We start from the raw sequence: 14,087 nt of genomic DNA, 5'->3' as shown, positions 1-14,087 counted from the left end.
AATTCTAAAGTCTAGTTCTAAAGTGTAATTCTAAAGTGTAATTCTAAAGTCTAGTTCTGAAGTGTAATTCTAAAGTGTAATTCTGAAGTGTAATTCTAAAGTGTAATTCCAAAGTGTAATTCTAAAGTATAATTCTAAAGTGTAATTCCAAAGTGTAATTCTAAAGTGTAATTCTAAAGTGTAATTCTAAAGTGTAATTCTAAAGTGTAATTCTAAAGTGTAATTCTAAAGTGTAATTCTAAAGTGTAATTCTAAAGTGTAATTCTAAAGTGTAATTCCAAAGTGTAATTCTAAAGTGTAATTCTGAAGTGTAATTCTAAAGTGTAATTCTAATGTGTAATTCTAAAGTGTAATTCTAAAGTCTAGTTCCAAAGTGTAATTCTAAAGTGTAATTCTAAAGTGTAATTCTAAAGAGTAATTATAAAGAGTAATTCTAAAGTGTAATTCCAAAGTGTAATTCTAAAGGGTAATTCTAAATTGTAATTATAAAGGGTAATTATAAAGGGTAATTCTATAGGGTAATTCTAAAGTGTAATTCTAAAGAGTAATTATAAAGAGTAATTCTAAAGTCTAATTCCAAAGTGAAATTCGAAAGTGTAATTCTAAAATGTAATTCTAAAGTGTAATTCTAAAGTGTAATTCTAATGTGTAATTCTAAAGTGTAATTCCAAAGTGTAATCCAAAGTGTAATTCTAAAGTGTAATTCTAAAGTCTAGTTCCAAAGTGTAATTCTAAAGTGTAATTCTAAAGTGTAATTCTAAAGAGTAATTATAAAGAGTAATTCTAAAGTGCAATTCCAAAGTGTAATTCTAAAGGGTAATTCTGAAGTGTAATTATAAAGGGTAATTATAAAGGGTAATTATAAAGGGTAATTCTATAGGGTAATTCTAAAGTGTAATTCTAAAGAGTAATTATAAAGAGTAATTCTAAAGTCTAATTCCAAAGTGTAATTCTAAAGAGTAATTCTAAAGTGTAACTAGAATCCGGGCACTCGGTAGAGCGCATACCTTCGCCGCAGCTACTGTTCTGTACTTGGCATGGGAGTGTATGCGATGTGAAACTTTATGTGAAATGCGATCGATTTTTAAAAATCAGAATTTGAGCAAATCTGTTTCATTCGTCTGTTAATATGCCTCCCCGATTGACAAATCTGCAATTTGAATTTCATTTGAGGTTGAAATGATTGCGGGAGATCGCGTTATAGTGATGACGTCTTGGATGGACATCCTCTTCTTCAGTCGCTCATAACTTTGAGTGAAATACGATCGAGTTAAAAATAGTCAGAATTTGAGCAAATCTGTTTCATTCGTTTGTTAATATGCCTCATCTCTTGACAAATCTGCAATTATAATTTTTTTTGAGGTTGAAATGATCGCGGGAGATTGCGTTATAGTGATGACGTCCTGGATGGACATCTTCTTCTTCAGTCGCGCATAACTTTGAGTGAAATACGATCGAGTTAAAAATAGTCAGAATTTGAGCAAATCTGTTTCATTCGTTTGTTAATATGCCTCATCTATTGTCAAATCTGCAATTATAATTTTTTTTGAGGTTGAAATGATCGCGGGAGATCGCGTTATAGTGATGACGTCCTGGATGGACATCTTCTTCTTCAGTCGCTCATAACTTTGAGTGAAATACGATCGAGTTAAAAATAGTCAGAATTTGAGCAAATCTGTTTCCCAAAATCTAATCAAATGTGTCCCGTATAATAACCAATCATCCCACCAAATTTCATGCAATTCGGTTGAATACTTTTTGAGTTATGCGAATAACATACACACACACAGACATACAAATAAATACACAGCGATCAAAACATAACCTTCCGCTTTTGCGAAGGTAATTACCTTTTATTTGTATGTCTGTGTGTGTGTGTGTGTGTGTGTGTGTATGTTATTCGCATAACTCAAAAAGTATTCAACCGAATTGCATGAAATTTGGTGGGATGATTGGTTATTATACGGGACACATTTGATTAGATTTTGGGAGCAATCGGGTCAAAGGTCAAGGTCAAGGTCACGAAAAGGTCAAAATCGTATTTTTGTTGTTCTGTTCCCTACACTCCCATGCCAAGTACAGAACAGTAGCTGCGGCGAAGGTATGCGCTCTACCGAGTGCCCGTTCTAGTTCTAAAGTGTAATTCTAAAGAGTATTATAAAGAGTAATTCTAAAGTCTAATTCCAAAGTGAAATTCGAAAGTGTAATTCTAAAGTGTAATTCTAAAGTGTAATTCTAAAGTGTAATTCTAAAGTGTAATTCTAATGTGTAATTCTAAATTGTAATTCGAAAGTGTAATTCTAAAGTGTAATTCTAAAGTGTAATTCTAAATTGTAATTCGAAAGTGTAATTCTAAAGTGTAATTCTAAAGTGTAATTCTAAAGTGTAATTCTAAAGTGTAATTCTAATGTGTAATTCTAAAGTGTAATTCTAAAGTCTAATTCCAAAGTGAAATTCGAAAGTGTAATTCTAAAGTGTAATTCTAAAGTGTAATTCTAAAGTGTAATTCTAAAGTGTAATTCTAAAGTGTAATTCGAAAGTGTAATTCTAAAGTGTAATTCTAAAGTGTAATTCTAAATTGTAATTCTAAAGTGTAATTCTAAAGTGTAATTCTAAAGTGTAATTCTAAAGTGTAATTCTAAAGTGTAATTCTAAAGTGTAATTCTAAATTGTAATTCTAAATTGTAATTCTAAAGTGTAATTCTAAAGTGTAATTCTAAAGTGTAATTCTAAAGTGTAATTCTAAAGTGTAATTCTAAAGGGTGATTCTTATGTGTAATTCCAAAGTGTAATTCTAAAGTGTAATTCTAAAGAGTAATTCTAAAGAGTAATTATAAAGAGTAATTCGAAAGTGTAATTCTAAAGTGTAATTCGAAAGTGCAATTCTAAAGTCTAATTCCAAAGTGAAATTCGAAAGTGTAATTCTAAAGTGTAATTCTAAAGTGTAATTCGAAAGTGTAATTCTAAAGTGTAATTCTAAAGTGAAATTCGAAAGTGTAATTCTAAAGTGTAATTCTAATGTGTAATTCTAAAGTGTAATTCTAATGTGTAATTCTAAAGTGTAATTCTAATGTGTAATTCTAAAGTGTAATTCTAAAGTCTAATTCCAAAGTGAAATTCGAAAGTGTAATTCTAAAGTGTAATTCTAATGTGTAATTCTAAAGTGTAATTCTAAAGTGTAATTCTAAAGTGTAATTCTAATGTGTAATTCTAAAGTGTAATTCTAAAGTCTAATTCCAAAGTGAAATTCGAAAGTGTAATTCTAAAGTGTAATTCTAATGTGTAATTCTAAATTGTAATTCTAAAGTGTAATTCTAATGTGTAATTCTAAATTGTAATTCTAAAGAGTAATTCTAAAGTGTAATTCTAAAGTGTAATTCTAAAGTGTAATTCTAAAGTGTAATTCTAAAGTGTAATTCTAAAGTGTAATTCTCAAGTGTAATTCTAAAGTGTAATTCTAAAGTGTAATTCTAAAGTGTAATTCTAAAGTGTAATTCTAAAGTGTAATTCTAAAGTGTAATTCTAAAGTGTAATTCTAAAGTGTAATTCTCAAGTGTAATTCTAAAGTGTAATTCTAAAGTGTAATTCTAAAGTGTAATTCTCAAGTGTAATTATAAAGTGTAATTCTAAAGTGTAATTCTAATGTGTAATTCTAAAGTGTAATTCTAATGTGTAATTCTAAAGTGTAATTCTAATGTGTAATTCTAAAGTGTAATTCTAAAGTCTAATTCCAAAGTGAAATTCGAAAGTGTAATTCTAAAGTGTAATTCTAATGTGTAATTCTAAAGTGTAATTCTAAAGTGTAATTCTAAAGTGTAATTCTAATGTGTAATTCTAAAGTGTAATTCTAAAGTCTAATTCCAAAGTGAAATTCGAAAGTGTAATTCTAAAGTGTAATTCTAATGTGTAATTCTAAATTGTAATTCTAAAGTGTAATTCTAATGTGTAATTCTAAATTGTAATTCTAAAGTGTAATTCTAAAGTGTAATTCTAAAGTGTAATTCTAAAGTGTAATTCTAAAGTGTAATTCTAAAGTGTAATTCTAAAGTGTAATTCTCAAGTGTAATTCTAAAGTGTAATTCTAAAGTGTAATTCTAAAGTGTAATTCTAAAGTGTAATTCTAAAGTGTAATTCTAAAGTGTAATTCTAAAGTGTAATTCTAAAGTGTAATTCTCAAGTGTAATTCTAAAGTGTAATTCTAAAGTGTAATTCTAAAGTGTAATTCTAAAGTGTAATTCTAAAGTGTAATTCTAAAGAGTAATTCTAAAGTCTAATTCCAAAGTGAAATTCGAAAGTGTAATTCTAAAGTGTAATTCTAATGTGTAATTCTAAATTGTAATTCGAAAGTGTAATTCTAAAGTGTAAATCTAAAGTGTAATTCGAAAGTGTAATTCTAAAGAGTAATTATAAAGAGTAATTCTAAAGTGAAATTCGAAAGTGTAATTCTAAAGAGTAATTCTAAAGAGTAATTATAAAGAGTAATTCTAAAGTGAAATTCGAAAGTGTAATTCTAAAGTGTAATTCTAAAGAGTAATTATAAAGAGTAATTATAAAGAGTAATTCCAAAGTGAAATTCGAAAGTGTAATTCTAAAGTGTAATTCTAAAGTGTAATTCTAAAGTGTAATTCGAAAGTGTAATTCTAAAGAGTAATTCTAAAGAGTAATTATAAAGAGTAATTATAAAGAGTAATTCCAAAGTGAAATTCGAAAGTGTAATTCTAAAGTGTAATTCGAAAGTGTAATTCTAAAGTGTAATTCTAAAGTGTAATTCGAAAGTGTAATTCTAAAGTGTAATTCGAAAGTGTAATTCTAAAGTGTAATTCTAAAGTGTAATTCGAAAGTGTAATTCTAAAGTGTAATTCTAAAGTGAAATTCTAAAGGCTAAATCTCAAGGGTAATTCTAAAGGGTAATTCTGAAGGGTAATTCCAAAGTGTAAATCTAAAGTGTAATTCCAAAGTGAAATTCTAAAGGCTAATTCTAAAGGCTAAATCTCAAGGGTAATTCTAAAGGGTGATTCTAAAGGGTAATTCTAAGGGGTAATTCCAAAGGGTAATTCTCAAGGGTAATTCTGCAGTGTAATTCAAAAGGGTAATTCTAAAGTGTAATTATAAAGTGTAATTATAAAGGGTAATTCGAAACTGTAATTCTAATGGGTTGTGAAGGTGAATTATAATGGGTAATTCTGAAGGGTTATTATAAAGGGTTCTAAAGGATTCTAAATGGTAATTCTCAAGTGTTCTAAAGGGTAATTCTAATGGGTTCTAAAGGGTAATCTTAAAGGGGTCTAAATGGTAATTCTGAAGGTAATTATCATGGTTTCTAACGGGTTCTAAAGGGTAATTCTAATGGGTACTAAAGGGTAATTCTAAAGAGTTCTAAAGGGTTTAATTTGTTTCTCAGCTTTGCCTATTGGTTCACGAGTTATCAAACAGAGTGACCACTATATTCGTCATGGGTGTGTGTCTGTCTGTCTGTCTGTCTGTCTGTCCGCAGCATAACTACCCGATGATATCATCCGATCTTGATGAAACTTTGGTGGGAGGTTGATATCATGATCTAGTTGTGTCCTGCCTAGAGTGGGCATATTGCGCCCATTGTGGGCGGAGCCACGCCCGAAAAAGATGTCTTTTTAGGGGGTAATCAAGTTCAAGCTATATCTTATCCGAGGGGTTTGGTGGAATCTGACAAGGGTTTCGGTATGTTAGGCCAATGTCATGTGTTTAGCCCCACTGAGCTCGATTTTTCATTTTCACCCCAAGGCCAAGGTCACAAGATCAGCAAATTTTGAAAAGTCGATTTTTGATGGTTTTATTACATTGTTTGCTTCCTGATAGGGTGAAATGTCGTACATGATCTTATATTATCACATACATCATGAAATACAAGTTTTCCAACAAATTTCAGAATCTTCGACCTGAATAAGACCTCGAACCGAATTTTCGGTATTGTGTAGCTAACTAACCTCATAACTGATTATACATTATTTTATATCTCATTTCAAGGTCAGTAACCTTCGTTTTGACATTTCCAGGCCTGATCTGTCTGGGCCTGTTTCGGTATAGAGTTCCTTTGTCATTGAATACCGCTCGCTCGTGAACCATCGTCGTCTCCTAACTTGTTTCATATTAAAATGCCAAACTGAACCATTTCTTATGGACATGGATGCGATTTTAATTATTATTAACCAAACCTTACCAAATCTTTTCGATCCCCGTCACACATCTATGGATTTCTATGACAACTCCATGTAACGTGTTGGCAAGATGGCCTGGAGGTACGCACACTCACCTCTAAGCTGTCCAACGTGGGTTTGAATCTCGGTCTGGCTGTAAACTGTCATCCTGGTGTTTCACAGGCTGGCTGATTCACCAATGTCTGTGCCATCCATCAGATGGATGTTAAACTGGGCATCCCTTCTGCCGGCATTAGTTGGTGGATGTTAAAGATCACACGGTGTCCTTTGTGAAGATTAGGCGAGCTATCACAGACATTCTGACCAAATTCCAAATTCCTACCCAAACCTGCAGAGAGCGTTGTGCTGTATAGGAAAGAAGAAGACTCCCATGTACCAGTGATCCTTGTCAATAATTTATTCATTCTTCCTTCTAGATGTTTTTCATCAGTGTCTTATTGTAGAGGGGTCAAAAGGACTTGGTAATTTTGAGTAGTCTGCAATGTTTTTGAGCAGTGACTATGAACCAATACAGTGAACCAAGTTTTACGTGTTCATCCCTTGTGCCAAGAGTACACCTTATAATGTTATTATTTGATGGGACATTGAGCAGGGAGAGAGAGGAAACAGTGTACTGCAAATAAGATTGCTGGCTTTGGGAGGATTAATAGGGATAGAAAATGTCGTGGGTGTTGGGGAGTGATTTCCTCCATTAACCTCCTCCTTGCTAAACTCTGAAGGGTTGGAGAGGGGGGGGGGGGGATAAAGGTTGGTTGAGGCTGACAGAAGATGGTGGTGCATGAGTAGAGCTTTGGGGGAAGGTTGTGATTGAATCACCTCCAGAAAGCAGTCCTACAAATGGGGAAAAGGGAAACAAAAAGGTAGAGGTGTGCAAAAAGTATGAATTTTGGGAGTTTAATAAGGAAGTAGTGATTGGACGAATTAATGCATCCAAGAAGAGCTGGAGAGGGTTGGAGGTCTGCGAGTGCAGATGGAGTAAGACCACAGTTTACAGTAAAAACCTGACAGTGCCACAGAACTGTCTGCGCTGACAGAAGGAACAGGCTTTGTGCTTCTGCCTTGTCGTGGAAGATGTTACTAATGTTTGTTGCTTTAAATTCTGCATATCCAGGAAAAAAGATGTGAAGTGGTTGGAGCAGCATGATGCCATATGTTTGAGCTGTACTCCATTAAGCTACAGACAGAGGCGTTGTACGCTGAGTGTTGTGACTTTTCAAGGAATTACTTTAAACGATGAAGGTTGTCTATTCTGGCTATCTTTGCAGGCTAACATTGCAATATGGTCAGCCCAGCAGAGTTCCTGGGTGAAGGTGAAGCCTATAAGTTCACAAAGAAACTGTAAGAAGTTTAAGAGACTGAACCGAACCTCCTCCAGTGCAGCTGACCATGGAAATTGATGTCATGGGTTCATTTGAGAATCCTTCTGGAGTGACAAAGTGAGATTGTGAGTGAGTGACAGATTAGCATCTAATCAATTCTATATGAGCAAAGAGTGATGGAATTGCTGCCATGTGTAGCCATCAGTGGGATGGTGGTACTGTATGACAAAATGTGGAAGCACCTGAAAAAGGAAAATAAAGATTTCCATAGCATCAGATAAGTTGCTTATTTAGAGAAGAACAAGAAAGATCCCAGGATTGCCTTACGACACTCAAAACATTCACCGGGATAGAAGATAATTTCATTGATATTGATGTGTCGACTGCATGAGTGGAGGAAGTCAGAAAGCCAGGTATGAATGCTGCCTTGGATGCTACAGGAAGCCAAGTGAAACCGGATGCCAGACTCTGTCAAATGGATAAGATATGTCCATGGAGATAGCCGTGACCTCTTGTTTAAGCTTTCGGGCCTCAAACCATTGCTGAGAGAGAATCAGCAGCATGTCCATAGTTCTATGACCCTGGATGGAATCCAAATTTCTAAGGCTTGTGGAGGAACTGCGGCACAAATCATGCACACATTTGCAGACAAATACAGGAGACAATGCCAGACTTTATTCCTGACAAACACACTTGTTTACCATGGGAGGAAGTGATATAACTTCTTCGGGCATTCTGGGTACAGGCGAGATCAGTCATCCTCACCTTGCTTTTCTCTTTACAACCAGGGGGATAATTCTCTACTTCCCCACAAAGAAAAGAAGGCCACATTCCAGTGGATTGGGAACTGAGTACCCTCGTCCCTCTATACAAGGGGAAAGGTGACCCTCTGGAGTGTGGCTCGTACCGAGCGATAAAGTTATTGGAGCATGGAATGAAGGTATTGGAAAGGGTGTTGGAGAGGAGGATAAGGAAGAAAGTGTAGATCGACGAAATGCAGTTTGGATTTATGCCAGGAAGAGGCACGACAGACACGCTTTTTATTGTGAGGCAGTTGCAGGAGAAGTACATGGAGAAGAGGAAGAAGTTGTTTCTTGGGTTTGTTGATCTGGAGAAAGCATTCGATAGGGTTCCACGCAAAGTATTGACATGGGCATTGAGGAAGTTAGAAGTGGAGGAATGGTTGATCAGAGTAGTGATGGCAATGTACGAGTGAGCGCGCACAGCTGTAAGGACAAAGGACGGGAACAGTGGTGAGTTTGAGGTGAAGGTGGGAGTGCATCAGGGGTCGGCACTAAGTCCACTATTATTTGTAGCTGTGATGGAGGTGCTGGCTCTGAATGTAAAGGAGGGTTTACCATGTGAGTTGTTGTATGCAGATGATCTGGTGTTGATTGCGGAAAGTATGGATGGACTGAAGGAGAAGATGAACAAGTGGAAGGAATGTATGGAGACAAAAGGTCTGAAGGTGAATGTCGGAAAGACAGTATGGATGGACTGAAGGAGAAGATGAACAAGTGGAAGGAATGTATGGAGACAAAAGGTCTGAAGGTGAATGTCGGAAAGACGAAGGTGATGGCAAGTGGTAAAGCATGTGGTGAGGTGGAAAGAACTGGGAAGTGGCCGTGTGCTGTGTGCAGGAACGGTGTCGGAGTGAACTACATTCAATGTACAATGTGCGCAGAGTGGGTTCATCAAAAATGTAGTGGTCTGAGAGAGTCATTAACCAGTGTGGCAGCTACATTCAATTGTAAGGTGTGCACAGAGGGAGCTGCAGATGGAGGAAATGTTGAGCTGGATCTTGGCGACGGCGTGAAGCTGGAAGGTGTGAAAACATTTTCCTACCTAGGAGACATGCTGAATGGAGAAGGTGGAACAGACTCAGCAATGGTTGCTGGAGTGAGATGTGCATGGAAGACGTTTCGGGAACTGAGTGGTGTGCTGACTAGAAGGGGAGTGTCGTTGAAGCTGAAGGGAAAGGTGTATGCTGCATGTGTGAGAAGTGTTATGATTTATGGGAGCGAGACATGGGTAATGAACGTAGAGCAGCAACGAAGGCTGGAAAGGGTGGAAATGCGAATGGTTCTGTGGATGTGTGGAGGGTCGTTGAGAGAGAGGAAGACAAATGATGAATTGCAAAAGATTATGGGAATAGAGCCTGTGATGGATGCTGTGAAGAGAAACAGGTTGGGATGGTTTGGTCATGTGTTGAGGAAGGATGAAAGTGACTGGTTGAGAAGAATGATGGAAATGAATGTAGAAGGAAGTAGAGGACGGGGAAGACCGAGAAAGACTTGGCCAAAGTGTAAAGTATCTCGACAAACTGCGATCAATTGTCGTACGCGTTTATTCACTCTGCCGATCAAGGCCCGATTCACAGCAGCGCCATCCGAGGTCTGGCGTAGGGATACAACCCGGTCCCGGTGTAGGGATACAACGGTGAATATTTGCACTGCATACATGACATCCTCCCCTTTAAGTCCAAAATTACCACGAGCAATACGTGCTAGATTTCCAGAATTGACATTTCAAAAGCAACATTTCCAAAACATATGAAAATATGTGTGCAAACAGTTATGAGAATAATGAAAATACGTGAAAATAGAACATGTGTCAACGTGAAAAAAAAACATCTTCAAAGATTCAACCGGTCGGGTGCTTTTCTCTCACGCATTGAGCGTCGCGGTGTACCAGTGGATACAGAGTCTGAGGTGATTCCTTTGGGTCGCGGTGTACCAGTGGATACAGAGTCCGAGGTGATTCCTTTGGGTCGCGGTGTACCAGTGGATACAGAGTCCGAGGTGATTCCTTTGGTCTCCACGAAGGGTGTAGCGTTTGCAGAGGTTTTCGGGGCATCCGAGCCGGCTGGAGCGGCCACAACGATCTCCGGCAGTGGCGGGTCTAACTGTTGTCCTGACTGTGACGATGCTACAGGCTCCATTGACTCACAGTGACGGTAGGTTATGTGGTCCTTATGTCGACGAATTTCACGGCCGTCCTGCAGGCGAATCACACAGGACAGTGGACCTGGCTTCTCGATGATGTCCCCCGGTAGCCACGTCGCACCTGCACCAAAATTTCGGGCAAACACTGGATCTCCAATGTTGATACATCAACTGTTGGACGTCTTATCGTGCACCAACTTTTGATTAAGCTGGCTCTGATAAACATTTGATGATATGTCTGGTTTGAGATTGTCAAGTGTCGATCTCAAGTGTCATTTCATCAATAACTCAGACGGAGCTGCACCGGTTGTTGATTGTGGCGTGATACGGTATTTGAACAGGAGACGAGACAGCTTTGTTTCCAGGGTTCCCTCCTGTAGTTTCTGCAATCCGGATTTGATGATTCCTACGGATCGTTCGGCCAAGCCATTTGAAGCCTGGTGATGTGGGCTGACAAACTTATGTTTGATGCCGTTCCGACGTATGAACTTGGCAAACTCGGTACTGGAAAAACCCGAACCGTTATCACTCACGATCATCCTGGGCAGACCATGAGTGGCAAAACAGCGTCTGAGTCTTTCGATGACAATGGCTGACGTAGTACCACGCGTCACATAGGCATCAATCCATTTTGTGTACGCGTCCGTAATTATTAGAATCATGCTGCCGTTAATAGGCCCCGCATTAATCAAGATGTAGGCGATGCCACGGTTCGCTGGGCCATTCCCAGGGATGCAGTGGCGCTTTCGCAGGTGTATTCCGGGTGCTCTGGCAGGGGTAACAATGTCGAACATGATGTTCGATATCAGCATCAAGATTCGGCCACCACACATAGTTTCTGGCGAGTGACTTCATCTTCACAATCCTGGGGTGGCAGTCATGGATTTCATCCATGACCCTGGAACGCAGATTTTTCGGGATCAAGACACGACATCCCCAGAGTAGGCAACCATTTTCCACGCTGAGTTCGTTTTTACGTGCTTTAAAAGCCGCAAAATCTGGGTCACCCTCAGGTAGCAAATGCCATCCAAGCTGTACAGCCTGGACAGTTCTGGACAGAACGGGGTCTCGTCGAGTATGAGTGCGGATCTGGCCGGAATCGACAGCACAATCTTCCAGATGATCCATCAGTGCGATAATGGACCCTGGTGTAGGCGAATCATCAACGGATTCTGGAAGGGGTAACCGACTCATGGCATCTGCATTTGTGATAGACGAACCGGGCTTATAACATATGGTGTAGTCATAAGCAGCGAGAAACAGGGACCAGCGGATGATCCTGGGCGGTAGTGTGTCAGATGTCGCCTTAGTTGGACCAAACAGACTGATCAGCGGCTTGTGATCAGTGCGAATCGTGAAATGATGTCCAAGAAGGTACTGGCGAAATTTGCCGACGCCGAAAACGATTCCCAATCCTTCCTTGTCAAGTTGGGAATAGTTTTTCTCTGCCGGGGACAACGTTCTGGATGCAAATGCAACCGGTCTTTCCATACCGTCAGGCATCACGTGTGATAATACACTCCCCACTCCATACCGACAGGCATCGCATGTCAGCACAAGATCCTTCTCTGGATCAAAATGAACAAGAACATTGGACGATTTGAGCAGATCCTTAGAGGTCTGGAATGCTGATTGTTCAGTAGACCCCCAGCTCCAGGAGACTCCTTTCCTCAAAAGCCGATAAAGGGGGCCCAAAACGTCGGTCACATTCGGGATGTAACGACCATTGAACTGAAGCAAACCGAGGTATGACTTCAATTCGGTTACATCTCGTGGAGCATGAGCATCCTTGATAGCTCAGACTTTCTCATCTGTCGGGTGTAGACCCTCGGCATCAATCGTATGACCCAGGTACGTGACTGATGGCACCATAAACTTGCACTTGTCTCGACGCAAACGTAGGCCGGAGTCCGAAATCTTCTTCAGAACTCTCTCCAGGTTCTGTAGATGTTCCGCGTCCGTACGACCAGTAACCAGAATATCATCCTGGTAACAAACGACGTTGCGTTCGGCGGCAAACAAACTGTCCATGACACGCTGATAAATTCCAGGTGCAGATTTCACTCCAAAACTAAGTCAGTGGTACCTGTACAACCCACGATGCGTGTTGATGGTAAGATACTGTTTCGAATTCTCGTCCAAGCAGAGCTGTAGATAGGCGGATTTGAGATCGAGTTTCGTAAAAGTCTTGCCTCCCGTGAGACGAGCATAGAGGTCTTCGATCCTCGGGATTGGATATTTATCCAATGAAGAACACCTGTTCACGGTCATTTTATAATCTCACATATGCGGATGGACTGGTCCGATTTTATGACCGGAACGATGGGCGCCGCCCATTCGGCATACTGGATTTGCTCGATGATCCCCAGATTTTCAAGATGATCCAGTTCCTTGTCAATCCGCTCACGCAAGGCGAAAGGGACTGGGCGAGCCCTGCAAAATATCCCATCCTCGTCGCCATGTAAAGTATCTCGACAAACTGCGATCAATTGTCGTACGCGTTTATTCACTCTGCTGATCAAGGCCCGATTCACAGCAGCGCCATCCGAGGTCTGGCGTAGGGATACAACCCGGTCCCGGTGTAGGGATACAACGGTGAATATTTGCACTGCATACATGACACAAAGGTGGTGGACCTTTGGGGAGTGACAAGGGGAAATGCAGAAAATATGGCAAAATGGAGAAGATTGTCATGGGGCCCGCAAGGTTAACCCCCGCTCTAGCAGGGAAAATGGCCTTAAAATGCCTGTTGTTTGTTGTTGTTGTCTCTACTGCCCCCATCCCCCAATGTGATGCCATCTCACTGGGTTTAGCGGTGTCCTATCCTCTACATGCTGTTCATAAAAGCGAGGTAGAAGCATGTACCATTTTAAAGTCTTTAGTATTACTCGTCCACGCTCACAATGGAACGGCCAACCTCGCATGCTCAGAGTGGATGCTCTAGTACCACCACCATGATGCTACCGAGTCTTTGCTTCTTTCTATGAGTAATGTTCTTTGTGCCTTTATCACCTTTGACTTCATGGTGCCCTTCACTTTTGACGGCTTCTTCTTCACAAAGTTAGAAATTCAGCATTTTGCCCTTACGATGAAGCCATCTCGGCAGAAACATTGCTGTCCAGGCCGAGTGTTGATTAATCACAGAAAAATCGACTTGACCATTTAATTTTTACATTGCTCCTTCTGGATGGTGGTCCATGGTATTGCCCCATGAAGGTCTCTCACCTCTGAATGGATGCTATTACCATTTTATAAGAGCATACATTCACACACTGCCTGGACGAAATTGAGGTTCTGCCTGTTTGTTTGTGAAAGAATGCCAACAATGTGAGTACGACGTTAATGACTGCATGGTTTGCTGGTACAACAAAGTGTGGTCAAGCATGATGGAACAGTGATTTTGGCAGAATTTTTTTTCCCTCTTTCATTTTGTAGAAGTTTAGAATGAAGGGAAAAATGAGAAACTCATTTCCTTCAAAGCACTTTTCATATTAAAGATCATGATGCATTTCTTATACTTTCTACAACCAATCTTGTTTAACCCCGGTCTCTCCGTCCCACCCACTGCACTTACAGATCTGTGCTAACCTCGATGCTTGGGAGCTCGTTGTGGTTGAACAACACACGAA

The 14,087-nt window shown here is 39.3% G+C and overlaps 1 protein-coding gene across 2 annotated transcripts in view; it reads left to right on the top strand.

Moving 5' to 3' along the window:
* The window catches only part of LOC137429918 (ATP-dependent RNA helicase DHX58), a 146,794-nt gene that overhangs the window by 56,531 nt on the left and 76,176 nt on the right, over positions 1–14,087 (top strand). For both annotated transcript variants that reach the window (XM_068120298.2, XM_068120296.2), the window contains exon 6: positions 14,035–14,087. This exon is cut by the window's right edge and continues 64 nt beyond it. In XM_068120298.2, the coding sequence (XP_067976399.2) occupies positions 14,035–14,087 (53 nt within the window). The remainder of the gene's footprint in view (positions 1–14,034) is intronic.

The sequence above is a fragment of the Myxine glutinosa genome, chromosome 6 (genome assembly GCF_964187855.1).
Source record: "Myxine glutinosa chromosome 6, kmMyxGlut1.1, whole genome shotgun sequence".
Taxonomy (NCBI): Eukaryota; Metazoa; Chordata; class Myxini; order Myxiniformes; family Myxinidae; genus Myxine; species Myxine glutinosa.
Note: the sequence above shows the minus strand (reverse complement) of the source record. Positions and strands in the feature narration are given on the sequence as shown.